Source organism: Indicator indicator, chromosome 15 (assembly GCF_027791375.1).
Source record: "Indicator indicator isolate 239-I01 chromosome 15, UM_Iind_1.1, whole genome shotgun sequence".
In the NCBI taxonomy this organism is placed as follows: domain Eukaryota; kingdom Metazoa; phylum Chordata; class Aves; order Piciformes; family Indicatoridae; genus Indicator; species Indicator indicator.
In genome coordinates this window covers 14371127-14397978 of record NC_072024.1, presented here as the reverse complement: position 1 = coordinate 14397978, position 26852 = coordinate 14371127, and the positions used below count along the sequence as shown (strand labels likewise).

The window sequence follows — 26852 nt, the reverse complement described above, 5'->3', positions numbered from 1 at the left end:
AAACTGTTAGTTTAACCCTGCAGTGGGGGTTCTGTCACCTGCAATGACAGGCTTTAGCTTCGCAGTAATGCAAGATCTATATTATACAGCTCCTTGGTGTTTCACACCAACCATTCAAAAAGCTATTGCCATAACTTCAGGTAATTTATATTCCAGTAGATATGTAGAGTGGCATCATCAATATTTACATTTTAGGATTCTCCCCATTTTCTCCAGGAGGTGAGGGGGAAATGCTGGTGTTCCTTAATACACATAGGAGATAAAATCCCAAAAGAAAAAAGCAGCTTCACAAGACAGTCTTACCCACGTCAACATTCCCATCAAAATACAGAACTAATCAGTTATGTACAGCTGAGGTTGTAGGCTCCTGTAAAGTTTTCCTGTCCGTAGAGATCATACTCCTTGTACAGGATATAGTCTTTCAAGCGGTTTGGCAGTGGGAGAAAGGTCATAAAGACAGGACAGCGCAGACGCAACCGGCCCATGCATTCCCGTATCTTCAGGCGACAAAGGTGCTTCAGGGAACGAGGATTCCCTAGAAATGAGGAGGCAAGGTTGGCATGAGTTGGTTACTAGATCTTGTACAATTTAGGTATCCAATGCTCTGCTACCTTTCAAAAGCCACCTTTCCAATTTTCCTGCATATTCATTCTGCAAATAGATGTAAAATGAATGTGGCTGTCCCTGGACAGCAGGACCTGTCAGGATCTAGCCTTTTTATCTCAGTCCATGCATCTCTCAGTTATAATCACTGGCAGCTAAATAACAGATTGTGTTTCTGTCAGGTTGGCTAAAAGTAGGCTAATGCAAGTTTAAGTAGTAAAGTTTAGGGAATATACTTTAACCCCAAAAAACCAGTTCCTGTTTTCTGTCAACTTGAAGAATCTACTAAAGGTATAATTTTGAGTCACTATTTAATATATCTAGGAGCAAAACCATAAGTAATCTTGACTAGAATGAAATCACTCAAAAATGATTTATTAGATTTCTTTCAAGTTGTGGCAGGGGGAAAAGCTTTTCTGCCCCTGAAAAGCATGGTGTTGGCTACCTTGTAAATAAAGTTCCCATGTGTTCTATATATACGGTGCAGTTCCTTTCTATTGTTCCTGTAAGAGCAACTTAGTTTGAATCCCACAAAGCGTAATGTTCAACTAACAAGTGTAAAGAGCAAAGTACCAGTTAAGGTAAAGAAAACAAAAACTCAAGCACTACCAAGGAAAGAGGCCCCTGTCCCAGAACAGTCTGTTGGCCATTTCAAATGTGAACATCAGATACTTACGTAAAATCAAATGAATGTCTGGCCAGAGTTCCTGTTCCTTCAGAACTGCTTCTAGCTTCCAGCAGATGCTGACATGATCGACATAATCTAACATAATTCGCACCACCTTCCCAGACAGATGCCTCAACCATGACAAGGTTATCACTTCACAGAACTGATAGAAACAAAATGTTTAATAGGACAGTATTCACTCTTCCTATAAATTACTTCAGCCTCTGCAGGACAAGAGCAATTAAATAACTTCATCAGGACACCAGGAAGAATGTCTGCTCCCCCACCAGGGAAGTGCTAGAGGTCATCACACTTGCATTAAACCTCACTAGTAGAATCTGAATATCTGACAGATTGCCATTTTGTAGTAGATCCAAAAATTAACTTGAGCACCTGTGTATTTAGTAACTGAGTGCTTAAAAAGAAGTCTCACCACTCCCTGAGTGGAATTTAGACCTGTGTCCCAGTGTGCTGAACAGGGGGAACCACCAGTGCAGGCCACACCCTCTTATCTTCAAGTTAAAGAAGGGTCAATGAAGTTCTGGAGTATTTTGCAAACTGCAAAAGAAGGACACTGACACATGTCTCTAGGGACCTCTTTAGATTGGTCCAGGGTGGTTAATTTCTGCCCAGTTCTTACCACGCCAGCTCCAGGGCATGTTTACATCCTTAAAACAGTGTTATGGTACAAGACAACCCAGCCAGCCAACCAGCAAGTCCATGCTTTCGCAGTGTAGATGTGACTGTGCCAGAGAGCCCATTCTGTACTGATCATTAGTGCATCATTAGCTGTATTTTCACAATTCATAACTACTGTTCATGGCCAGTTGCTATTGTGAACAAGATCTCATGGCAGTATCTTATTTTTAAAGCCTTTTGTCTTCCTGTCTTTATGTGTAAACTGTCTTACAGTCTCAAAACTTCTTTTCTGACATTGCACTATGTACATTTTAATTTAGTTTTGGGAAGGACACTGGTACTAAAATAACATACGAAGCCATCTGATACACTTACCATTGTATCTTTGATAACAGTAGATGTCCATCCATCAGTCACATACTGGGAATGTGACCTGTTTCCCTGAGGACAATCAAAGCAGCGGTGCACATCATACCCATAGTTCATCAGCATTCTTAACATGACTTCATCTTTCAGAGCATACTGTAGAGCTGACGGAAAATGCGTTGTATTCACTCTGCAGAAGTAATTGACATTAGCCCCATGTCGGAGCAGAAGACTCACTAACTCATAGTTGCCCATTCTCAAGGCTATTTGGAGACAGTTGATGGGATCTTGGTTTGTCAGGGCTCCAGCTTTCAACAGCAATCTTGTTGAACAGATATCCCCATTGGAAACAGCAAAGTACAACGCTGATTTCCGGTGGTCATCGTAGCCTTTACGAACTCTCTGATCCAGCATAAAATTGGCATCAAAACCAGATTTGAGGAGAAACTCCAGGCACTGAGGATGTGCTCCTGCTGCTGCTGAATGAACTGGACTTATCCCACTTTCTTTAATGGCATCAAAATTAGTAACTGGAACTAAATTTTTTAGGGCTCTGAAGAATTAGAAGAAGAAAATCTCAGAATCTTAAACATACTGGTTCACTTAGCTCAGTCTTTGAACTCATCATGATTGTATGCAGTCATCTTCATCTACCAAATCAGCCCCGCAGCATGCTATACCTCTGCATGACTTTAAATGCTAACAAGCACATGGATACTGATGCATGACAACTACTACACATAAAACATTATTCTGTTATCCTATTATTTCTCTACAACCCAAATCCTTGCTAGAGGAATGATGATTCCTTCTCTAGAAAAGCTTTTTCTGAATGTCAAGAGCACAGTGTTATTGTTTAACTTCTGGGAATCAGGGAATTAATGAACACATATATCATTAATATACACAATACCTCCAAGTTTAATGACTATACAGAAAATACTAACATAAGAATTAAGAATCCTCAGATTCATAACCACAATGCAGCACCCCTAGTATTGAAGATTTGTTTTTTCACTGATTGTGATTTTAGCGTAAATATCTTCCAGTAGCTTTCCTCTCCTTACAAGAGGGATAACCCTTATCCTCTAAGTCTGCTTGTTCACCTTTCTGTGATGGAATGGAGATGAGGCATAACCAAAAAGAGTGAAGTCATCACAAGAACCTCAACATCAGACTGGAAAGTGTTACTATTTGTGGTAAATGGGGAAATTAGTAAGTTCATCCTAAAATGATGATTTGATCCTTATTGGTCTCTTACATTCAGCCACATAAAATTCATATTTACCTGGACAAAAGCAATTCTTTCTACAAAAGAAAGAATTTCTAAAGACAAACAAAAGAAAGTTTCTACAAAACTACAGATTTGTGGCCTGCTTTGAATAAGGTATAGAATTAACAAAGCTAATTTTTCTGGTGTCACCATTATTTTATTTTAAAGTACAGTAACTCACAGAAAGTGTCCTCTATATGCAGCTCTGTGGATTGGCAAATGACCTGAGTGCTTTGGTACATTGGCATCAGCCCCATATTCTAGTAAAAGACGCAGAGAATCTGGATTTCCTTCTCCTGCTGCTTCAAATAATACAGAAGCACAATCCATTGCCTGTGAAAGAACATCTGCACCTAGAAAGAAGCATCAAGGATTTTCAAAGCAGTCACTGTAAATAACAAGCAGTAATTCATATCTCTAATCCTCCAGTGACAAGGTATTGTGAATTCTATTCTTCACCAAGTAAAATCATTAGAGGCATTAACCTTCAAGTGGGACTCTTGAGTTTAGGTGTGCTTATGTGATCCTGGGAATAAGACCATCTAAGTTGTTTTGAACACAATTACACAGTAAGACTTGCTGGTAGAACTGGACAAGCATCGTTTCCTGTGTTAAATACAATGCATAGTTGTTCTACTTTACAATGAGCAGATTGATATTACTATGAGAGAACCCAATATCAAAACAGTTCATACAATCCACTTTCAGCATTCCTGAGCCATCACAACCAATTCCACACCTTCTTCTCAAGTCTTCCCTATGGCAACCTGTCTAGATGAGAAAATACCATCACATTTAAGAACAATGAATACTCACTAAAATATTATTATATTTTTATAAACGTCTTGATTTGGCCTTTACTAAAGTATATGGCAACAATCCTCTTGATGTGGATATCATTTAATTTTCTTTAGTAAGGAAAGTTACTTCTGCTGCTGTTGCTGAAGGTGTATTTTACAATAACCAGTTTTAATCAAATCACAGAATGCACACATATATATCTCTTCATTAAAATCAGATACTGGGAATTCTTTAGACGGACCTCAACTCACACGATTTGGGAATAAAACTCTTAAAATAAATTAAGATGCCATCCAAAAACGCGATGTGTCAGATTTACTTACAGTTTCGCAATGCATTCACTGGTTACCATTACCAGTTTGCTCCAAGCAAGTAATCTCTAAAAATGTATTTAGTGTACATTTTGATCCATTAACACTCCAGGCTGTACACTGAGTTACATGACAACAGCTCATTTCCTTTCACCTCAGTAATGCCAAGTTTTACCTACTGCTGAGCTGAGAACAATCTTTTGCATCTGTGTTTAGGAATAATTTTTTCTGTTTGAAAGAGGATTCATTTTGTCTCTGGATACCAGTTCATTTGTCTGTTTTGGGCTTTAAACGTTTCAGTACTAACATGGGGCTTACAATTTCTATTTGAAGAACACTGTCACAGAACCTGCATCTCTGGAGACCACCCAGTCCAACCCTGTGCTCAAGCAGGATCAACTACAGCAAGTTGCCCAGGGAAGTGTTCCCCAGGTATTTAGTATCTCCAAGGACTGACACTAAAAAACTTTGAGTGACCTGTTTCCAGGTTCAACTACCCTCACAGAAAGAAGTGTTCTCTCATGTTCAGACAGAAATCACTATATTTCAGTAGGTGCCTATTGCCTCTTGCACCACTGAGAAGAATCTGGCTATGTGTTCTGTATACCATCCCATCAGATATTTAAACATTGGCAAGACAAACCTCCATCTTCAGCTTGCCCTTCCTGTAAAATCCTATATAATAAAGTCTCACCTTTTTGCAGTAAGAGCTCCATAATTTCTATATGTCCAACCTGTGCAGCCAGTGCTAGAGGTGTGAGTCCGTATCCGCTGCGAGGGTCAGGATCCGCTCCAGAACGAAGAAGAAGGTTCACCAAATCCTTCCTGCCCAGTCTGGCTGCCTCATGTAAAGCAGTCCTCTTGTGAACACACTGCAAATTCACTTTTGCACCAGAATTTATCAACAAGGAAGCAATCTCATATGAATCATGTTTAATTGCTGTAAGACAATAAGTGAAGCATCAGTGTCCTGGTTTTGGCTAGGATAGGATCAAGCGTTTTTTGGCAACTCTTTTTCAGTCCATTTTCCTCTCTCTTTTTTCCACCATGAGGAAAGGACAGGTGTGTCAGAGTCTCTCTTTGTATTGTTTTATTAAACTATTTACCTCGACCCATGGGGCTTTGGGTTTTTTTTTCCTCCTCATTCTCCTTCCCATTCTACTTGGAGGTGGGGGTGAGGGCAGTTACGTGAGCACCTGCGTGAAGCTCAGCTGCCAGGTGGGCCTGAACAAGGGCACTCACAGCCAGAGAATTACTCAAAGCTGTCCTATGCATTTTGACTTCTGTTATGTGGCAGTCCAGGAAAGCTCCAGCTTTTTGTGGCAACGCTATTTATGTACTGAGAAGCATCACACAACACTGAAAGGTTGCATTGTTTGTTTCCAGGATAACATTAACTATACTAATTAATAATTTAATGGTAATCTCATTTTCTTTCCGTAGTCCCATGCTGAGTATGGTAGTGCAGCAGAATGCAACTTTCCTTGCCGCTAGATGGAGACCACAAACGGGAACTTGGTGTGGTCAGGTTTCATCTTCCTAAGCAGGTGCCATAATACAACAGAAGTTTACAATGATTGTGCCATAGACCTTCTTAGCTTAATAAACCTGATCTGTTCAGTCAGTAAGCATCTTAACAAGAATAATTTGCACTGGCTCCAGTGGATGGAATGAATAGACAACAGCTTTTCTTCCTTCCCTCTTTGATCTTCAAACAGTGAGTACCCTCTCCTGAGATTAAGCAGAGAAGCTTCATGTGCCACAGCTGTTTGAAATACCCTTGACAGCATGCTATAACCTGTGCTGTGTCATTATCTGTAATAGCTGCTGTAGATAAATCCCACATAATCCCCTTCTTGGGTGATGGTGCATTTTACTAGACTGAACCATTTTACTAGAGTGAACTGATTCGACAGTATCCAGAAATCCTCTCCATCTTTTCCAACATGGTGGCCCTGACTAGGAGATGTAGTAATTTCAAAAGGATGGACTGGGGGTCCTAAAGAAGGCTGGTAAGGCCTTTTCCTCTTCCTTTAACAATAGTTTTGAAAAACCACCCTGCAGTATGTGAAAACTTACAGGTTTGTTCAAGAAACCTACAGTTCTCCCTGTGAACTTGGATAATGAGAACCCACTTTTGTTTTTCTTTTTGGCTAAGACTCAAAGAGTAACAGCATCACAGCCCAAACTGAAGGAAGTAACTGATATGAACATAAAATATTTTTAAGAAACATCTTGGCAAAATATAGTTCTTTACAAATCAAGTTCTTGTGCACAATCAAACTAAAAATGCATTCACACTCAGGGTAATATTAGGACCTTCAGTTAAAAAATTCAGATAGAAGTGAACCAAGAATTTAGGCCTGGCCAGCTTCTTCACTTGTCATATTTGGATTTATTTCAACAAGGTCAGATCAGGGACAAACACTGTTTCATGCTCTACATAATGCATACAAAATCAGTTACTAAGGTTTTTGGGAAAAGAGAAGCTGATGAAATGAAAGAGAGATCATATGAGCAAAGAATATGAATAGTTTATGCCTGAAACACAAAGAGCAGTAATAGCATGAAGAAGCAGGAGGACCTGGTTATCTGGCTCCACTGCATATATGATGTGAAGGAAAGCAGAGGAAGACACTCCACACTTCATGGAGAAATCTATTTGATTATCTGAGGAAAAAAGATTATGTTCAGCCTGAACCTCAAACTCTTTGCAAATGAGGGATGGAAAAGAGTAGGCATCTGGACTTTCCTGCATTAGATCAGACTTTGGGGAAAGATTTTTACCCTCTCCTAGTTCTATGTTTTCCATATACTAGTAGACCAATAAGGATTATACTTTAGTTAATAAACAATGCTAAGAACTCTGTGGTCACAGCCCCTTACTTGGAATTGCTACCTCATTCAAAGCCTTGATATCTTCTGAGAAAAAACAGAGACTGAGATTAAAGTTTTTTGCTCCTTACAGTAAAATATTTTTTATATTGATTTGAAGTCACATGTGTCAAATTGAAACCTAAAACACATTGTGAAGGCAATCCCAAGCACAAATCCAGGCTGGACAGTGACTGGCTGGAAAGCAGCCCTGAGGAGAGGGACTTGAGAGTGCTGGTAGACGAGAAGTTCAACATGAGCTGTCAATGTGCACTTCCAGCCCAGAAAGCCAACCAGATCCTGGGCTGCATCAGGAGAAGTGTGGCCAGCAGGGCAAGGGAGGTGATTCTCCCCCTTTATTCCACTCTGGTGAGACCCCACCTGGAGTACCGCATCCAGTTCTGGAGCTCCTATTACAAGAGGAATATGACATGATGGAATGTGTTCAGAGAAGGGCCATGAGGGTGATCAGAGGGCTGGAGCACCTCTCCTATGAGGACAGACTGAAAGACTTGGGGCTGTTCAGTCTGGAGAAGAGAAGGCTCTGAGGTGACCTTCTTGTGGCCTTCCAGTATCTGAAAGGGGCCTGCAAGAAAGCTGGGGAGGGACTTTTTAGGATATCAGGTAGTGATGAGACTAGGGGGAATGGAATAAAGCTGGAAGTGGGGAGATTCAGGCTGGACATCAGGAAGTTCTTCACCATGAGAGTGGTGAGACCCTGGAATGGGTTGTCCGGGGAGGTGGTTGAGGCCCCATCCCTGGAGGTGTTTAAGGCCAGGCTGGATGAGGCTCTGGCCAGCCTGATCTAGTGTGAGGTGTCCCTGCCCATGGCAGGAGGGTTGGAACTAGATGATCCTTGTAGTCCCTTCCAACCCTGACTGATTCTAATTCTAACTCTAATAACTACAATCTCACCTCCTTCACTCACCTCTCCACCCCTAAACAAGGTACTCACCCATAACTAAAGGAGAATCTTCCTCTTCATTCTTAACATTGGGATTGCAGCCATTGAGCAGGAGAAAGCTGACATTGTCTACAAAGCAGTTCCTTACTGCCACCAAGAGAGGTGTTTCCCCTTTTAGAGTGGTATGTTCCCATGTAATGGCAGGGGAGGCTGAAATGCAGAAAAGCAGAACATATTTGAAGTTGGATGATTCATCAAACCCAACTTTGTAATCTTTTCGTGAAAACCTCGAAGGACTCTGTACCTTTCAAAGTTATTTCAAGGATGTTCTTATTTCTCTGTGCTGCAGCTTCATGCAGAGGAAGCCAGCCTCGCTGATCTGCTTCTTCAAAAGCAGAACTGTGCCTCACCAACTTCATCAAGGCCTCTTTTTGGCCTGTGGTATTTTAAAGACAGATACATACCCCATTACTCATCACAAAACAAAATTAAGGCAACTAACATATTTGATATCATTTATCCCATTAGTGCATCTAGAATAAACAACTTGCTTTGTCAAAGCAACTTTTAATCAGAGTGGTTTATGTGAACAGAACAATGATTGTCACTGACTCACAAAGCATTTTGAGTCATTCATTGACAAAACTTACTTAGTATGATTAAAGTATTTCACATACAATCCTCTCATGAACAACAATGCATGGAAGTTAAATGTACAAGCAGGTGTCAAAGTGATACTGTGGGAAAACATATTTAGGTTGGCAAAAGTAAAATTAAGCCGATTTTACAGACATGAGACCCATCTGGTTTATCCTGCTTTTATCAACAATCTTATTGGATCTTTAACATTTTGTATCTCATCAAAAACCAGCAAAACTTCATTGGCTGGAATGTCTGTTTAAAAAGAGGCCTGGTTTCTGCTCTTGGGTTTTATCCCATTATTACTGGAAAAAGGCAGTACTTCTGTTACTTGCAGCTACAGGGTGAGGAGACAGACTGCTCTCAACCTCTGCGACTGTTCTCCTACGTATGGAAGAATTATACATTCAAAACACCAGACAGCAAGTGTAACCAGTTTAGACACATTCTCCACCATGTATGGAACATTTACTGTTTGTTTTATCAGAAAACATTTGGTTTCCTGATTCCCCCTCCATTAAATATCTCTATGGCATGATGCATGTAAGGACTGGACTACAGGTTCCCCATTGCCATACTTGCTGTCCAAACAACTCTACTACTTAGGTTCATTGTTCAGCTCTCACTGTGACTCAGTATATAAATTGATTATACCACAAAAAGAAGAAGTTTCAGAGGACTAAGACCATTTCATGCTGGAATACGCTGAATTCTGGTAGTCAAGGAACAGTTCTAGAACACTCTTCAGGTAGAGGAGGGATTTAAAACTGAGTATCTCACGAAGTGGCAGACACTTTCATGAAGGATTAACTGACTGGGGGCCTTGCCATCCTGTTGCCTATTTTTACAATTAAGGCCTAGTGTTTTTCCCTAGTCCCAGGAGATGAATCACTGGAATTCCTGAGAGGAGTTAGATTTGAACCCATCCCATTGCTCGTTTCTAGTAAGTTGGGGTTTGAATGTTCTATTTTCAGTTATCTTACTCCTCCCGGGACTAGACAAAGAAAAAACTGGAGTTAAATCAGGTGATCAGACACACGAAGTACAGGCACTGCTCAGCAATGCAACACCCAAGGGATTCCTAGACGAATGCGGTGTATTTGTACTTAACTGTCCGAATTGCTGCAATTATCTCTCCATGTTCTTTACTTGCAATATACTGGAAACTGCATAAACAGAACAAAAATAACGTGAGAAGTAAAAAAATCACTGTGAAGTTGAGGATAAAATCATAGCTTAATTTAAATTCTCCAGGCTAGACTGCAAGTTAGATTTCCATAAATTATGTAGGTTTGTTGGGGTTTAACATGTTAAAACCCTTTTTCTGTTGGTCTCCCCCTGCCACTATAAATACTGGATTTTTCAAACAAAGGTCAACAATTAAATACTAAAATGAGGAAAAGCTTCCATACCAATCTATTTTTACATTGCATATTTATCTTCTTTGTAAAGCCTTGTACTCATTTAGATATTGATGTATTATGTCACCTGAAAGTTTCGTACATTGCTCTTCACTGAGGAAATGCACATACTTCTGCAGGGAGAGCTCAGAACAAGTGAGCTACCAGTAGTTTCCAGTCCCCATAAGAGAAGATCACAGCAATAAGACAAGGTCAGAGTAACACTACATACAGAGTCACAAAGGAAAACAAGGTTGCAACATGCCTATAATAATGCCAAGAAAGCACCCAAAATAGAAATAACTTATTACCTTTCATTTTCTGTTGAACTGCCACTTGTTTCAATTTTAAACCTATCTTGTAAGCTTTCCTGAATAGCTCGCTGGGTAGAGATTTCATCATCAGAATCATTATCCAGCACGTAGGTAGAATTATACATGGCAATTCAGCACAACCTGGATCACGTTTTGTAGGGGAATACTGCTTTCAAATTGGAACCAGATATTAAATCTTCATGCTGAATCTGGAGTAATAGAAATAGCAAACAGTAATATCAGGAGAAATTAAACACAGTTTAAAATAAATGAACCAGAACTTCCCCATAGGAAGCCCAGCCTTCTTCCAAGTATTTCTATTTAAGTATTTCTATTTAAGAGTTTTTCTATTTAAAACAGAAAAAAGGTTTTCTATTTCAACATGTGCTAGCTTTTACCTCTGTTCCACAGACTGAGCATACAGAATAGCTACTTGTCCTGGCATTAACGATGAGAAATCAACAGACATAAGTAAAACTTAAGTTTTCAAATAAACAGACATTCCCTCAAGTCTTTTAGACAAAGGTCATCACAATTGTGCTCTGATATTTCCTTAGTCGGAAAACGGATGTGCAGTAAGACTCTGAATGTTTTTTCAGTTTGTTCATAGAGGACCTGGGAGGGAAGAGCAAGTGAAAGACTTAAAATTTTTTAATAGTATTTTTTGTTCAAACCGATTCAAAGATATCATTGGGGTCATCTCCTGTAGTCAGGAAAGTATTCTAGACTTGTGCTTTTATGTGCATAAGCCTTACAAATGAAACAACAAACGTCATGCTTGAAAAAAAGATCAACTTTACCACCTTATATACATAATCTACAGCCATTTATAACATATTAATTTACATTTCTGCATCAATTCCTGTTTTGTTTTGTTTTTTTTTTTTTTCTCTAATACATGTGTGACAACAATATATATCCAACTATAGGGAGAAATGAAACACACTGGTGTAATCACAATGGAGTGTTGATTTTTTGGTTTTGCTTCTTTTGTTTGCTTTTGGTTTGGTTTTTTAAAAAGCCCTTGAGAATAGCATTAAAAAAGTTTCCAAAATAAAAAGGCTAAACTAAAAGTATTTTTATCCTTTTAAGTCTGTGACACAAGCAATGGAGCACAGAAACAAATCTCATTGATACTGTTAAATCTGAATGTTAAAACATAGGAAGAAATCATAAAAAAAATTATTAAAGATCAAATCAGTCATTACAGTGTGCAGATGTACACAGCTACAGGCATAGTAGTCAAAATGTTCTTTTGTATATTCAACTACACACTGCTATAGGTGAAAAACACATGTTTTCTGTTAGGTTCAAAAACCTCACCTGTTACCTTATCAAAACTTCCACTTCTGTCTTTCAAGAGAGTTGGCCTGAAAAAAAAAAACCCAAATGAACAACAAAACAACCAAAAACACAGGGCAAAGTAAAACAAAATAAAAAAGTTAATCTGAAAACAAACAAATAAATAAGCAAGAAAAATTAATGAGCACAGCAAAACAAAGCCACAGTGTCAACGTGCCACTTACAAAGTTTGGAATAATTCTAGAAACATTTTGCAGTTGACCAGCAGTCATTCATAGCAAACCTGCGTAATTTTAATATCCACTTAACATGTGATTGCAAGGCCTTGCTCTGTAATTGCACATGTAGCAAAAAAAGAGAAATATATTCACAAAATATGCAGACAAGTAACAGTATGCAGTTACTTCTATAGTACAATGACTATATAAACAGTTTAAATCTAGACTGTTTATTTCTTGTAAAATGACTACTAATTTTCCTACAAATTGAAAAATAAATTGTTTTTCCTCACCTTCTCAAAGAGGGAAGACCTCACACTTTGCAGGAGTGATTATTAAGTTGGAAGTGATATTTTCAGGATTGAAAATGATCTCAGTAGAGCCTATGTCCATTAATAGCTCACTATAAATACCCGATCATAAGATACTCTGGGACTTTCTCCATGTTTCTTTCATATAGGTTAGTTGTGTTTAATAATCTGACCTGACAAGTGGTGTCAACAAAAAAGAGGAATGAAAAGACCAGTTTATTTGTAAAAACACACTTTATAAGTTTTGGAGTGAGAATTTGAGAACTACAGGTAATAACCATTACATGAGGGAAAGAATATTCTTTAGTGCTTTTCTAAGAGAGTAAACTGAAGATAACATTAAGAACTTACTTAAAAGACAGCATAAAAACTAAACTAGCAAACAAAATCAAGCAAGTGCTCTATTAAAAATTACTGTGTTTCTGATTGCTTAATCAGAATTCACATATTAATAGGAAAAGATAATACAAACTTACAGAGTTTTTAAAGGAAAAAGCAGAGCTTTAGAAAGCTAGACCTATGCTGCAAGCTTACTCTGGTGTAACATGTGAGAAGCAGGGAAATGAAGGACATAGATGCATAGTTACAGTACTGATGGTAGGATGAAGTGAGACTTTCATATGCTTAACTTACTCCTACTGTATTTTATGGAGGAATCCTTACAAAGAAATTATGATGGCTCTGTCTGAATGCAAGGTGGAAATAGGTGAGGGACTCCTTTCTTGAACATGCAAATCACTTTGTGATTGTGATGATTACATTAAGAACTGAGAAGTGTCTCAACCAAGGTAAGATCATCCTGAATTACCTGCCTGATATGTCACCTCTGCCCACCAAGACAACAGTTGCCTGGGGGGGTGTGGTGGATAGTGGACAGCAAAGAGGTGCAGAGGCCACTTGCCGCAGACTCCTACAAGCATCCTGAAGTCACCCCTGGAAGTCACCCCTGGAAGCCATGTAAGCATTGTGAATATGACAAAGGTGTGGGCCAGTTGGAGCTACAATGAATGAAGCAGGAAGAGTATAAAAGCCCTGAGCTATGCCAGCTTATGGGGGGATGGGGTGGGAGAACATCACCTGGGACATCTCAGGCTGAAGGCAGCAGCCCAGGAATGTCTCTTTCCCTCACCAAAGAAAGACCATGGGGTGGTAATTATCTCTCCTGCTCCTTCTTTTTCTATTCTCTCTTTCTCTCTCCCTTTTCCTTCCTTTTCTGTTTTGTTTCTAAGTACCTCTCCTGCTCTCTTTCCCCATTCTCTCCCTCTTTCTCTCTCCCTTTTTCTTTCTTTCTCTGTTTTGTTTGCTCCATTCTCTCTCTCTCCTTAATAAATAGTCTCACCTTGATGTATGACCTCGCTTGTGTCTTGATTTCACTCGTGGAAATGTTCAAAAGAACCACATCTCCTTCACAATTTCTGGATTGAGACAATAGGTCTCTGCTAGAGGAGATCTAAGAAGAATGCTGTGTTGGTTTAAACTGACTGGCTCCACTAGGAGGGATGATGGACTGGGGATGGTGGGATGGGGCTACTCCCCCAGTGGCACAGAGCAAGCTGGATCATATATTCCACATCACGCTCATGTCATGCTGACTGTACCACAGGTAACAGGTTGGCTGGGATTTATCTGACTTGTAATATATTCTAGAGTTTGTAAAGCTTCCCATTTCGTTTTGTGTGTGTTTTTCTTCCCCAGTTTCCAGGCTGCAGTTCACCCTTTTGGTTTGGTTTACATGTAGTGGTGGTGGTTTTCCCAGTTTTGTCTGCTGTGTACACTGGTACCTTTTATCCTGGTCATTTGTTTTCCCTTTGTGTAATCTGATATCCCCGCAATAAAGTAGTAAAATTGTCCTTATCTCAACCGACATTGTGTAAAATGAATGTTGTCACATTAATAATATTACTGAAGGCTAAAATCCCAGCTGTATCTTTTATAGATTGTAAAGATGCTAACAATAATATATACTTAAGACAAAATATCAAGGATCATATCAAATCATATGCATTGCCCTCTTTTAATATGAGCCAACAAAAAGAACATCTTGTGAAGTCTGTATCTGACCATCCAAAGTTAGTCATCCAGCTGGCAGAGCAACGCAACACCACGCTTGATCCAGTGTTGAACTGGTTTATCCGTGTTAAGTGTCATAGCAATGACAAAGTTAGTGGAATGTCCAGTAGTAGATAAGATTCCTTTACGCTCACTTGTCTTGTAGAGTGGGCAAACATATGCATTAGATTTCTTTATGTCTGATTTTGCAGCTTTAAAAGAAAAAAAACACCAACAAATAACGTATCACATACAGCAATCTATTGACAGAAACACAATCTACATACAAATATTAAGTATTCGCAATAACACCCTTAAAGCTAATGAAAAATGCAAAATTATTTTGTGAGTAACATAATAAAATATCTGGGGTATTTTCTGTGATTTCTTGTGTGGTTGGTTTTGTTTTTAAGTACAACTAAATTAACTACAATTTGTTTTCAGGACTTGATAGCTTCCTGTGGTTCTAACAGCTTTGTAGTAATTCAAAGACACATTAAAATCTGAATAGTTTATACATAGTTAAAGCATACTTTATACATGAGTTTTTAACAGGTCCACAAGAACTCTGGTCCAGAGCCACAGATCCCAAATATAATTCAAGTCACCTGGGATCCAAGGACACAACTCTTTGGCAGGAGCTCTTTGCTAGACTGCTTAGATGCACCTCTGCAAACTCTAAAATCATGCCTGTCTGAAGAGATTCATTCAATCTCAAGAGAAAGCACAGGTAAAACAAGTGGAAACTTTGTTAAGACTGCCTAAAAGCTGATAACATCTATGTTGCAACAGTTGCAGTAGAAAGTCCTCCTTAAGTGACTACATGACATCAGGGATTTACTGCTTCTGATCAAAGAAAACAAGAGCTACCGAAAACAGGGATGACAGACAATTAGCTTAGCAGCCAAAAAGAACCTAAACAAAGCTTGCTCAGGTGAAACACCAAGTCTCTGTAAGTCAACTAAAAGCACTCAACTTGAGCACAGCCAGGAATTCAAGCACTACATGATTTCCTACCCAAATTAACCTTTGGTTGGAAAATGGATTGAGCAGCGCCTAAACATATTTATTAAAAATCACTTAACTAGTCCTTTCATCTGATCCATAATTACAAATATCTCTAGGGAGAGGGACAGGCCTATTGCTCAGATAAGACTGACTCAAGCTAGCAGACCCAGTTTTTAAAATGAAAGTCACATGTCAGATCCAGATGAATTCTGGGCCCATTTGGGTATTTTGGTAGGAGGAGTATCGATCTTCCACAAAAAAAGGAATTGACTGCTGCAATTTCTTGTTTAATAGCTCACACTTCAGAAAAATTATACTCACTTGGCTTTATCCAAATGATTGGCATCATATCAAAGAGCAATTTGGGATGCTGCTCAGCTAACATTCCCCTGGTGAAAGAAAGCAATAAAACAATTAACTGTGGCTCGGTATCAACCAAAGAGGGGTGTGGTGTGTATTTTTTACTTCTTGTTTGTTTGTTTGTTGTTTTTTCCCCCTCATTTTCCCTGCATGACAAAGTACTTTACTTGGTGTGTTACTTCAATAATACGAAAAGTATCACTTTTAAATATGTAAACAAATCTTGTTTGAGCCCCTAAGAAAGCTTTTCAGAACTAGAGCAAAATGCTTTGTTACTGACTTTGTCCTGTCCCAGCGAGCTCCATCTAAATATAATCCATGGATATAAACACCATCTTCTGGTGCAGTATCAGCAATATCCTGAGGTATAACCTAGAAGGAATAAGTAGTCCTTGTTATTAAATTTTAATAACTGTTTGCTTTTTGAGATATTAATGCAAAAACTAAATTTTTCTGGGATAATCCAAAAGGAGAATAACGTAGTAGTATCTTCCTTTCAGAACTACTTTCACACAAAACTATAAAGATAGCAAGATTTCTGCGTGTTTGTTAATTGTCTTCATAGGTTGTAAAAAAAGGCTTTAAACACACAGAGAAATATGTGCTGTATGGACTGTTTTCTTAAGTGAAGGTCCAGGTCCAATAGTACTTTTAATATACATCTTTTAGAGATGTTATTTAACATGCCTACCTTAGCAAAAACACGTCTTCAGATTGCAGCAAGTTTGTTGCAAAACGAACCTTTCCATCAGGATTTACTTACTACATCTCACTGCAACATCAGGGCTCAGATGAATAAAATAACCATTTATAATTTATCCCTACCTGAAATTCATATCCCAAAAGGTCAATAGGGATCCTGTGCTTCCTAGCATAGTTCTGCATAGCTGCAGTTAAGAAAGCTTGAGTAAAATAGAATCCTGGCAGCCAAAAAACCGTGGGCTTCCCTAATTCATACCAATCCTGAAAAGAGGAAAATGACACATTCAGTCATCAGAAAGAGACAAATCCCATATTGTTTGATCATATTCTATGTAACTATACTCAGAAAATCTAAACATCAAGGATAGATTATACAAAGTAGTAGACAAATTAATCTGTAGTAATGCCTCTTGTACATCACCTGTAAAAATTTCAGCCTGTCTAAAAGATCTTGAATGTAGCTCCCTAGTGGTTTTAGACTTGGGTAAGAATGTTTTGCCCATTTCTCAGGAACTTTTCCAATAAGCAGACTGCCACACAGGGCCTCCAGTTCGGCATCCATAACAACCAGTCCTTTGATGGCTTTCTTCAGGTTAATAAGTGAGATACGAATAGTTTGGATTAAACTAGAATTAAAAAAAATAAAACAAAATTCTCACATGTTTTGAATGATTTCTGAACTACAACATCTTCACTGAAAAAAAATAGATTAAGTAACCATCTACAGAACTTGTACCTGTACAATTACCCACATCTGTAAAGTCATGGATTCGTGCATCTGTCCTGATCTAAGACTAGAAACAGTTGAATAAATTTCACCTCTGATATACTCTGCATTGTTTGGAAAGAGGATAAATTTGAAACTCCAAATGTATACACTATATAAGATGAAGGAAAAAATCTTAGATTAAAAAAGAAGAGGTGGGTAGAGGCTGCAATAAAGGAAACTTGGAGAGTGAAGGCCAAAGAGCATTACTGAAAGTCTGGGAGAAAATAAAGTGTGAAAAGACAAATAGAAAGGAAGGTTGGACTGGATGATCTCGAGGTCTCTTTCAACCAGATATATTCTGTGATTCTGTGAAGGAGGACAGAGAAGAACAAGGAAGAAAGAATGGAGGAGGAGAATGAAGTTTCAAAACCTGAACACAAAAAACAAAACTATTATTCATATTCCCTTTTCTTAGTGCCTCCTTAGACTCCCTTCTTCTACCAAGTATTTTTCTCAGTTCATTTTGCCTCTAGCACATTTTTCTGGACATCTATCCTGCATTCTGATTCTCCACAAGGCTTGGACTGCAGACATCACTGCAGACAATTAGAAGAGAACAAAATAAATAAATCTAAAAAATATTTCACACAACATAGGGGTTACAGTGTATGTTTCACAGAAAAGACCACCAAACCTGCAAATGGCATTATTTCTGTTTCATTTAATAAAATATAACACCCTTACTTGTTAAATCTTTCCATTTCTTGCACCAATACAGTGTTCATACTTTCTTCATATTTCACTGGATATTTATTTAGGCAACTTTCAATGTCAAAATTACTTGGAAGCTGTAAATGACAATGTATTTGAAAATCAGTTCATTTATCATTTATCATTATTCATCAGTTTCATATTAAAAGCATGCAGACATGAAAAACTGCAGATGACAGATACCATTAAATTTTCTTATCAACATAATATTTAGTAGAATCATAGAATCAGTCAGGGTTGGAAGGGACCATAAGGATCATCTACTTCCAACCCCCCTGCCATGGGCAGGGACACCTCACACTAGATCAGGCTGGCCAGAGCTTCATCCAGCCTGGCCTTAAACACCTCCAGGGATGGGGCCTCAACTACCTCCCTGGACAACCCATTCCAGGCTCTCACCACTCTCATGGTGAAGAACTTCTTCCTCACTTCCAGCCTGAATCTCCCCACTTCCAACTTTATTCCATTCCCCCTAGTCCTGTCTCTACCTGATATCCTAAAAAGTCCCTCCCCAGCTTTCTTGCAGGCCCTCTTCAGATACTGGAAGGCCACAAGAAGGTCACCTCAGAGCCTACTTTTCTCCAGACTGAACAGCCCCAAGTCTTTCAGTCTGTCCTCATAGGAGAGGTGCTCCAGCCCTCTGATCGTTCCGGTGGCCCTTCTCTGTAGTAGTTTGATCCAAATAAAAATAAAGTGGTCTTTTTAAGTAACATTTATCTTTTTACAGCCAACTTGATTATTTCAGACCATGAAGTCAGAAATACATTTTGGCTTTATTAATTTTAAGCTTGTTCACATGAAACCGACTGTTCTTACAAGCTGCGGTTGCTGTTTTCTCTGTCTCCCTTCTCCTACCTTTAAAAACAAACAAAAACTTACTTCAGTCAAAATATAGCTGTGCTTTGTAACAGCCACACAAGTTACTACTTATGTATTGTACTAAATTTCTCCCAGGAGAGAGTTTTTTCCTCCAACATGAAATAAGTTTCACACTAAAGATTTCAGTTTTAGAATTTCTGCTTTGTGAAAAGATAAACCGGAGTCATTGCAATAATACAATACCTTGCTGAGAATACTATCTGCAATTTCATAAAGAGTGTTGTCATCACCTCCAGAAGTTCCCTGAGTGCCTCCTTCTTGTGTTAAAAGCAGAGATTCAAAAAGGATCTTTGTTTGCTGAAGATCTTTTGAAATATCTGCATTTTCATGCAAACCAAATACCTCTGGTTGCTGACTAAAGGGAAGACTCTAAGACAAAACAAGCAAAACCCATCTTTATGAGACAGCATGCTAGGAATTACATCAGTCTTCTTTAAGAAGCCAGGTGAAAAACCACCAGTGACTTCAACTGAAGATGGGAAAGATCTTAACAGCAGGTATTTCCCGATAGTATTATTGGTGACTGAGCCATCACCTCACGTACAGAAACTCATTTCCAAGGAATTCTTGATTATCTATTCTAGGACCTCATACCTTCTTGCTGATTCCCTCCCCCTCTTAGAAATATTCTAGATATTAAGGAAGAAGCCAAGCACACAGTTTAATGTGCTACAAAAGTATCTTTTTAACACAGAGCAGCCTTTAAGGATTGCTTCTTAGTGAACCATAATTATAACAACTCAAAATCTGCTTGCTAATCTTTACCTTAATAAACTCAATGTAGTCCTCATATGTGCCTTTTGGTGGAGCATAATAGTTGCCACTGGGAGAAAATCTGTATCTAGGATTTTCAATTATATATGGATTATAGAAGTCATCCAGCACTGTCAGCAGTAAACGTCTGTCCCAGTCATCTGTCACTCGACCTCCATAGTTGCACTCACCAGTTAGGTAAGATATAGCTTCAAAAGGAACATGGCTATACTCATTTATGAATAACTGCAACAGAAGACATCAGTAAATTTGGACTTGAAATACCTGCGGAACAACAGCGTGATCTACAGACCAAAGGGTTGGAAGCTACAGTGCATGCATGCAGTTTATGGAGTTTTCTCTGTAACAGTATATATGTAAAAAAAATTTCCTCCTCCTAAACACAAAACCCACAATAAGAGGTGACTGCAACTGACATGGTGTTACTTAAAGCAGTGAACTCTTATATAAACTCTTATATATGAAAATTTTATTATCCTTTTATATGCTCATTATATTCCACGTGTCTGGATTAATGTAAATCTCATTAAGAACAATTTTAAGTTTTACTTAATTGGTAATTTTGAAAATGATTCATATTGCTTGCCTTGGTAGCTGAACTGAAGTCATTACAATCTATGAACATTTGAAAATCAGAGTCAAAGGTAGCAACAGATGATATTACCTGCAGCTGTCTGATACTAATTTGCAAATCTGAGTCATTAAATCCATAGGGAATATTCCAACCAAGAGGCCCAAATTTTCTTCTCTCCTGAACAAGAGCATGGAAAAAACAAACTCCAAAGAGCAGTTTCTCCCATACCTTTGAGAAAAATTAAACAAAAAAAAAAAAGTGTTACTGACTAGCCTATATGCTCATGCTTGTCTGTAACTGCAGAAGCTAGAGAACCCTCCATTTGAGAACTGCTCTCCATCTAGTGTAAAATACAGGCAACTACTGAGTGTACTTAATTGTGGTTATTTGCTTTGGGAACAAAGACGCAAATAGTTGCCACATAGCCAAGCACATTTAGCCATTTTCTCAAGCACCATTACACAAGATTTTTTTCTCTTCTTCCATGTAAACGACAACTGACTTCATAAGAATTCAAATAACACCAGATATTTATTTCTAAGGTTCATTAGACAAACATAAAATGCAGATTACCATACTCCTATCTCTGAGTAATCCCACTGGTTTTTCAATTCCTTCATAGGTACTGATTACCTTATCAATAAGACACATGGGTTCTAGCAGCAAGTAAAGATCTTCTCACTGCTTACCATCTCAGTGATGATAGGTATGCCCTACTAATGAATGCTCAGAGTTGTGTAATGTGTATGCAATTTATTGAAGCCTAAGAAAGCATTTCAAATATTGACAAGTGAAATTACATGGCAGGGTAATTCTCAACTAATCACCTTTACCATTGCAAAACCTGCATTCAAAACCACAGTATAAATTTTACTTTCTAATATTTACTGGACAGAAATCAGTATATCTGTGGATAGTTTTTAACAAATAGAAAAACAAACAAACAAAAAAAGGGAATAAAGCTGTCAGAGAGACAGGCACATTACCAGCTCCTTTTCAGGGCATCCAGAGAAGAATGCAGGATCCGAAATAGGATCAGAAAGAAATGATTGCAGTAGGTTTAACCGGAGACCAGTAGGAGGTTCGTTTGTCATCTTCACTCCATTCTGCAGAATGGTTACTGGAAACTAAAAGTAAAAACCAGCAAAATCACATGTAGAAAGTATAGAACAGATGGTCTATTGTTTAACTAATTATTATTATTATCATTATTATCATTGTTATCATTATGTTTGTTACCTAAACAACTATTTGTAAGAAATTATATTTTAAACATCAATAGTTAAAAAAAAAAATCTCCAAGGCATCAAGAAAGTAAGACCTTGCTATAAAAAAACCTATATTCCTATATTTTAAAATATTTTCTTGGTATTCAACACTTCATGTATAAAAAGCAAATTTGAAGTTTTTAATTTTATGTGAAACAAGCCTTGGTGACAGCATAAAGTCTTCTTAATTATACATGCTGGCAAAATGCAGTTCCAGCTTACAGCAGAGTACCAAAAAATCATGAAAACTGCAATATTCATAAGTACTTTTAAATGTTCTTTCTTAATTAAATTACTACTTCATTGTACTTCAGGAAAGTTCCATAGTAGCAGCTCAGTCAGATGTAAGAATATTTCCAAAAAATGTCATTAAGTCTTCCTTTCCCCAAATATAGAATATTAGGCAATACACCTACCTCTGGTGACGGGTAACTTGTAAGCCAAAGTCTGAAGTCTGGATGACATTTTTCAGTGTTAAACTCTTCGCATATTTTCTCCAGCATCGGCATCCAGGAGACAGCTAAATGACAGTTTTGTAAACAAACCCAGGTTCCCTCTTCCATTCCTTTCTGAATCATTTCTGTAGCTATAGGTCCTTGTCCTTGTCCTAATGAGATAGACTGAAACTTACTTCCAATCATCTCTTTGACATTTGCAAATTTCTGGAGGCCTTGAAGAGAAAACACAGGGTTTTAGCATTTCTCAGTTAAAAAGAAGCTACATTGGAGAATTTCAGGTCCTTAAGCTGAAAATCTGGACTGCTGCTTTTGTTCACTCTTTCTGTGTATACTTACTAGACATGGGATCTGCTCCCGGAGACAGCACAAATATTAAAGGGATTGTAGAATTTGAATCTAAGTAACTTTTTGTTAGATCAAAAGATGGCGGCTCTACAAACTTCTTCCCCAGTTTGACTCTTACAAATGTTCTTACAGCTGGAACAATCTGGTAAAGAATCAAATACAAACCATTAACATAAATTAATCATAACTGCATATTTGACACCATCTTTTAGGTATTATATATTAGTTACATTCCAGAGCCTACAGACACCTCTCTGCTTTGCACAGATTTGAGACTAGACTTGCATAATGCTTCACAAGCAAAGGTTTCACCTCCAAGGAGCAACTGCAATATGTACTTTAACACTGCTTGTTCCTCAGGTACCTACAACACAATTTACTAAGTGCATCAAAGGCAGAGTGTGTTAAAAAATTGCCTTGACTTTTCAAATAAACACAACTGATTTCTCTTTGCCATAGGAGCCTCCGCATGAAAGTGTAAGGTACTGGATACTCAGTGCACTTGTTCAGGATAATATATCCTGCTCTTGAGTATCTTGGGTGCAAGAGCAGACTAAATGTGAACAAGCATTTCACAGATCAACCAGGTTGGAAGAGACCTCCAAGATCATCAAGTCCAACCAATCACCTTACCCTAACTAATCAACTAGACTTATGGCACTAAGTGCCTCAGCCAGTCTTTTCTTAAACACTTCCAGGGACGTCGACCCATTTGAAGAAAACTAGAACAATAAGTATACTCTGAAAGATGCATTGAATGATGCCAGACAAAAGACAGCAGATAATGCTTGTGGTGTTTGTATTACTCAATTGAAAAATAAGAATAGTATTTATTTTATTAATAAAACGTGATGAAGAACAGATTAAATATTTTAACAATGAGTGCAAACTATGCTACAAGACATGGAACAGTCTAAAAATACTTGATGGCAGATCATATTACCTTGTCTGGTCTTAAGCACCGAAGAATTATCATCTTTTGTAATTCATTTAATGTATTATTCAACTCTTCTGGTAATGGAAAGTTTTGTGGCTCTTTGCTGTCATAAAATTTTTGCCATTCACTTATATTTTCAGAGACATGACTCCTAGAGAAAAAGGGAACTTACAAATCAGTGCAAATGCTTGGAGTCTGGGGTTTGATGTTTATTAAAAGACAGTTACACTGTACTGTCATAAAAGCCACTCCACACCTACATCATCAAGTAATTCTACAGTTGAGCTTCTCCATGCTAAAGAGTGAAAAATCTTTTCCCACTATGCTATTGCAGCCATATCCAGCTCTTATCCACCTGATAGGTTCTGAGTTGACAATAAGATCTGCCTATTCCTCCAGCCAGCATGGCTTGGACCTTCATCGGTTTGGGTGAATTTTCTGCCTTTTGTACTTCAGGAAAACTTCACTATAACCAAAGAAAATTATCAAGAAATGTAACCAGGGAAAAGTCAGGGGGTTTTCCCTTCATGCAACATGCAGAGTACGTCCTCTGCAATGGGACAACAATTAGAGTATTTAAAGACTGGATCATTATCCACATTGCTACAATAGCTCTAAAGGTGAAGAAACACAAAACAGCCACAAACAATTTCTTTTAACAGAGCCAAATACTCCAAATACTCAGATTCTGTATAGCCACCCTGGCTTCTGAATTTAGGTTTAGATTCTACTTAAATTCAGAGTGAAGTTCTGATTTCAGGAGTTTAGATTTTACCAGAAAAATTCCTCCCACAGGACTGCAGTGGAATTTTGCTACAAATAATTCCTTGGGCCTCCACTGACCTGCCTGAAACACTGTTTCCCTACCATGGAGACATTCCAAATGAAAAGTTTCCTTAGGGAACACATCAAATAATTTATCAAAACAATGAAATAACTGACTTAAATAAGTGAAGCAAACCTAATGATGAAAAAAAGGCACTGGTTTTAACCATATCAGCATTCTGGCACTGGTTTGGAAAACGTCCAGGAAACAGTTCTTTCAGTATGTTACACAACCTGCAGTAAAAAACAATTAAGGCTAATTAACACCAATAATGGACCATACCTCAGTCCCTTCAAAGCTGGGATTTCACTTGCACGGCATATTTCATCCCAGCTCTTATCTGGCAGCCAGGATGGATCTGGATTCTTGTACATATTCTTGAGACCCACACCCCCAGTTAGTAAAAACATAAACTCTTGATGTTCTATTTCATTTTCAGCCCTATATTTAAGGAAAAAAAAAACCAGTATTCAATTATTGACATACAACCTCTCATAATATAAAGAGCTGTTTAATTATACCTTGCTGCCAATTAGTAATACTTCTACTGCATGAACAGCTGAGATCAGATCTCAGTATTCTATACAGTTAAATAAACTGTATGGTAAAAATCACTGATTAAGGCTCCAGTAAGGTTTTCAAGAGGTAGAAGGTACATCTCTGTTTACTTGTTTTTTAAAAGTGTAATTATTCCTGATTTTTAAAGGCTTTATAGTCTGGGACTAGAGTAGCGTTACAAATTGGCTGAGGAAGAATGGTCAACATGCAGATGTGTACACACTGTAACTAAATAATTACACACATTATGATTGCCATTAGGCCATTTAGAACTTCTCTTTCACAAAATCACAAAACCCCATAAAAAGTAAACTAAAAAGCCAGTGGAAGAAAGAAGACCGCAACTGAGATCTCCTAATGTACGCAAAAGGATGAAAGAATAAGAACAGACAAAATGAAAAACCGAGACAAAAGCCTAGAAGCTACTGAGAAGGCACATTACTGTTTTAGATTCCTTTTTAAAACATTTTCTTAAACAATAACAAATGTTCTTGATATAAGATGCTATGTAGCACTAACCAGGTCCTTTAGAAGGAAACAAAGATTCACCACTGATGAAATCATTAATTTTTATAAGCATAGGAATATTCATTCCATAATGTGTCCCAAGACTATGTATATTAGCGATACATGCACTCACATTCTCTTCCACTCGTAAATGTCAGTATTAAACCCCCCCCAAACATTCATGATCTTACTCCAAAGGCTATATTATCAATATACACAAGAACATGTTATCTCATCTATATGTTTTTCCATTACAAGAAAATAATTAGTTTCTGTTAAGAGACTTCACAATAATGGGCTTACATGAGAAGATTACAGCAGAGCAAAAACGAGAAGAGCAGCTTGTCCTTTTCAAAGAGTGAACGACACACGTTGCAATACAAGTGATACACAAAGTGATCACTTAGGTATTGAAGTCTCTTCTCAAAAATGTCAGATTTGTAACTAAAAAGAAAAGAAGTGAGAAACTGAGACGTCAAATTTAATAACTTAGGCAATCAGTTAAGGAACATAGGTTTATTTATGGTTGTGGAAGAATTATATTAGACCTACATGTTCCACATGGGACTCAAATGCCCATTTCCCACAAATTCACTCTTATTATAAGTCATGTTATTAAAGATACTTATATAAAGCACACGTTTGCAGTTAATGCTTTGCTCAAACTCTAATGAGAAAGAGTATTTACTTCATTAACAAATCATATTTTGTTTCAAAAGCTTTCGTTTAAGGAGGGTTAAGAGGTAAATGGTTTCAGAATGAAGAGAAGCATTCATAAGAAGAGAACAGACATACCATTCTTGACACCAAACCCACTGTATTTACCTGTCACGAATAGATTTGATGAAGAGATTGACAAACCAACTAAGGGAGTACTGGTACATAGGATCGATGTTTGCCAAGTCTGCAATACTGAAGAACAGCACTGAAGAATGCTTCGCAATAGGTCGATAGCCTTCTCGAGACTGGGCTATTTTAAGTTCGGTTTTCTCTGCAACCTAAATATCAGTTGTAGTGGATGAACAAAAGTTTTCAATAGTCTTTGCATAAAAATGTTACTTCTTAATAATAATATGAAAATAATTCTACACAGCACCTTATAATGCATGAGTAAGATGACTTTTATGTTCCAGTAGACACAATGACCACAGCTAATGACTACACCAGGTAAAACAAGCACTTGCCCCTGCCATATTTATTTGCCTAATCTATTTGCCTATGGTACAGGATGCAACAGTCAAAACAAAGGACAAAGGAGACACAACAGTTTCAATGAGTCATTTATCACCACATGTATCAATCTGTATCTGCAATATTTAAAAATTACTCATTTCAGGCTGCTTATGTATTTAAGTTCTACTTATTCTACTATAAATCAATTACGTATAAAACAAAACTTAAAATATAGAAAGGTTTTGCAAAGTTTGACTGTCAGACAAATTTTAAGATTACATTTGATAGCCAGTATGAACAGTAAGGCCAACATCAGCTTGAAGAAAACAATA

General features: G+C 37.8%; 2 protein-coding genes across 2 annotated transcripts in view; both read right to left on the bottom strand.

Annotated features, from left to right (window-relative positions):
* Nucleotides 1-312: 312 nt before the first annotated feature.
* ASB14 (ankyrin repeat and SOCS box containing 14) lies at nt 313-10916 on the bottom strand. The gene is made up of 9 exons (XM_054387394.1): nt 10789-10916; nt 10193-10243; nt 8743-8879; nt 8490-8648; nt 5355-5600; nt 3730-3901; nt 2285-2828; nt 1280-1433; nt 313-535 (listed from the first exon to the last, which is right to left on the bottom strand). The coding sequence occupies exons 1-9, from the start codon at nt 10914-10916 to the stop codon at nt 342-344; spliced, it is 1785 nt and encodes a 594-aa protein (XP_054243369.1). The 3' UTR covers nt 313-341.
* A 3776-nt stretch (nt 10917-14692) lies between these two features.
* Nucleotides 14693-26852, bottom strand: part of DNAH12 (dynein axonemal heavy chain 12) — a 65519-nt gene continuing 53359 nt past the window's right edge. Inside the window, exons 58-73 of the mRNA XM_054387632.1 lie at nt 26173-26345; nt 25651-25791; nt 24565-24723; nt 23463-23607; nt 22511-22661; nt 22133-22386; nt 21435-21575; nt 20539-20676; nt 19866-20099; nt 19284-19469; nt 18195-18298; nt 17163-17367; nt 16865-17002; nt 16320-16411; nt 16001-16068; nt 14693-14883 (exon numbers count right to left, since the gene is read on the bottom strand). Of these exons, the coding sequence (XP_054243607.1) occupies nt 14693-14883; nt 16001-16068; nt 16320-16411; nt 16865-17002; nt 17163-17367; nt 18195-18298; nt 19284-19469; nt 19866-20099; nt 20539-20676; nt 21435-21575; nt 22133-22386; nt 22511-22661; nt 23463-23607; nt 24565-24723; nt 25651-25791; nt 26173-26345 (2520 nt within the window). The remainder of the gene's footprint in view (nt 14884-16000; nt 16069-16319; nt 16412-16864; nt 17003-17162; nt 17368-18194; nt 18299-19283; nt 19470-19865; nt 20100-20538; nt 20677-21434; nt 21576-22132; nt 22387-22510; nt 22662-23462; nt 23608-24564; nt 24724-25650; nt 25792-26172; nt 26346-26852) is intronic.

Coding starts and splice junctions, on each gene's coding strand:
- ASB14 (XM_054387394.1), bottom strand. CDS start 10,916: ATGTATAATTCTACCTACGTGCTGGATAATGATTCTGATGATGAAATC. Junction 8,880..10,192: donor GAGATAATTGCAGCAATTCG/GACAGTTAAGTA, acceptor TCTTTAAAATAC/CACAGGCCAAAAAGAGGCCT. Junction 1,434..2,284: donor CTGTTATCAAAGATACAATG/GTAAGTGTATCA, acceptor TGTTTCTATCAG/TTCTGTGAAGTGATAACCTT.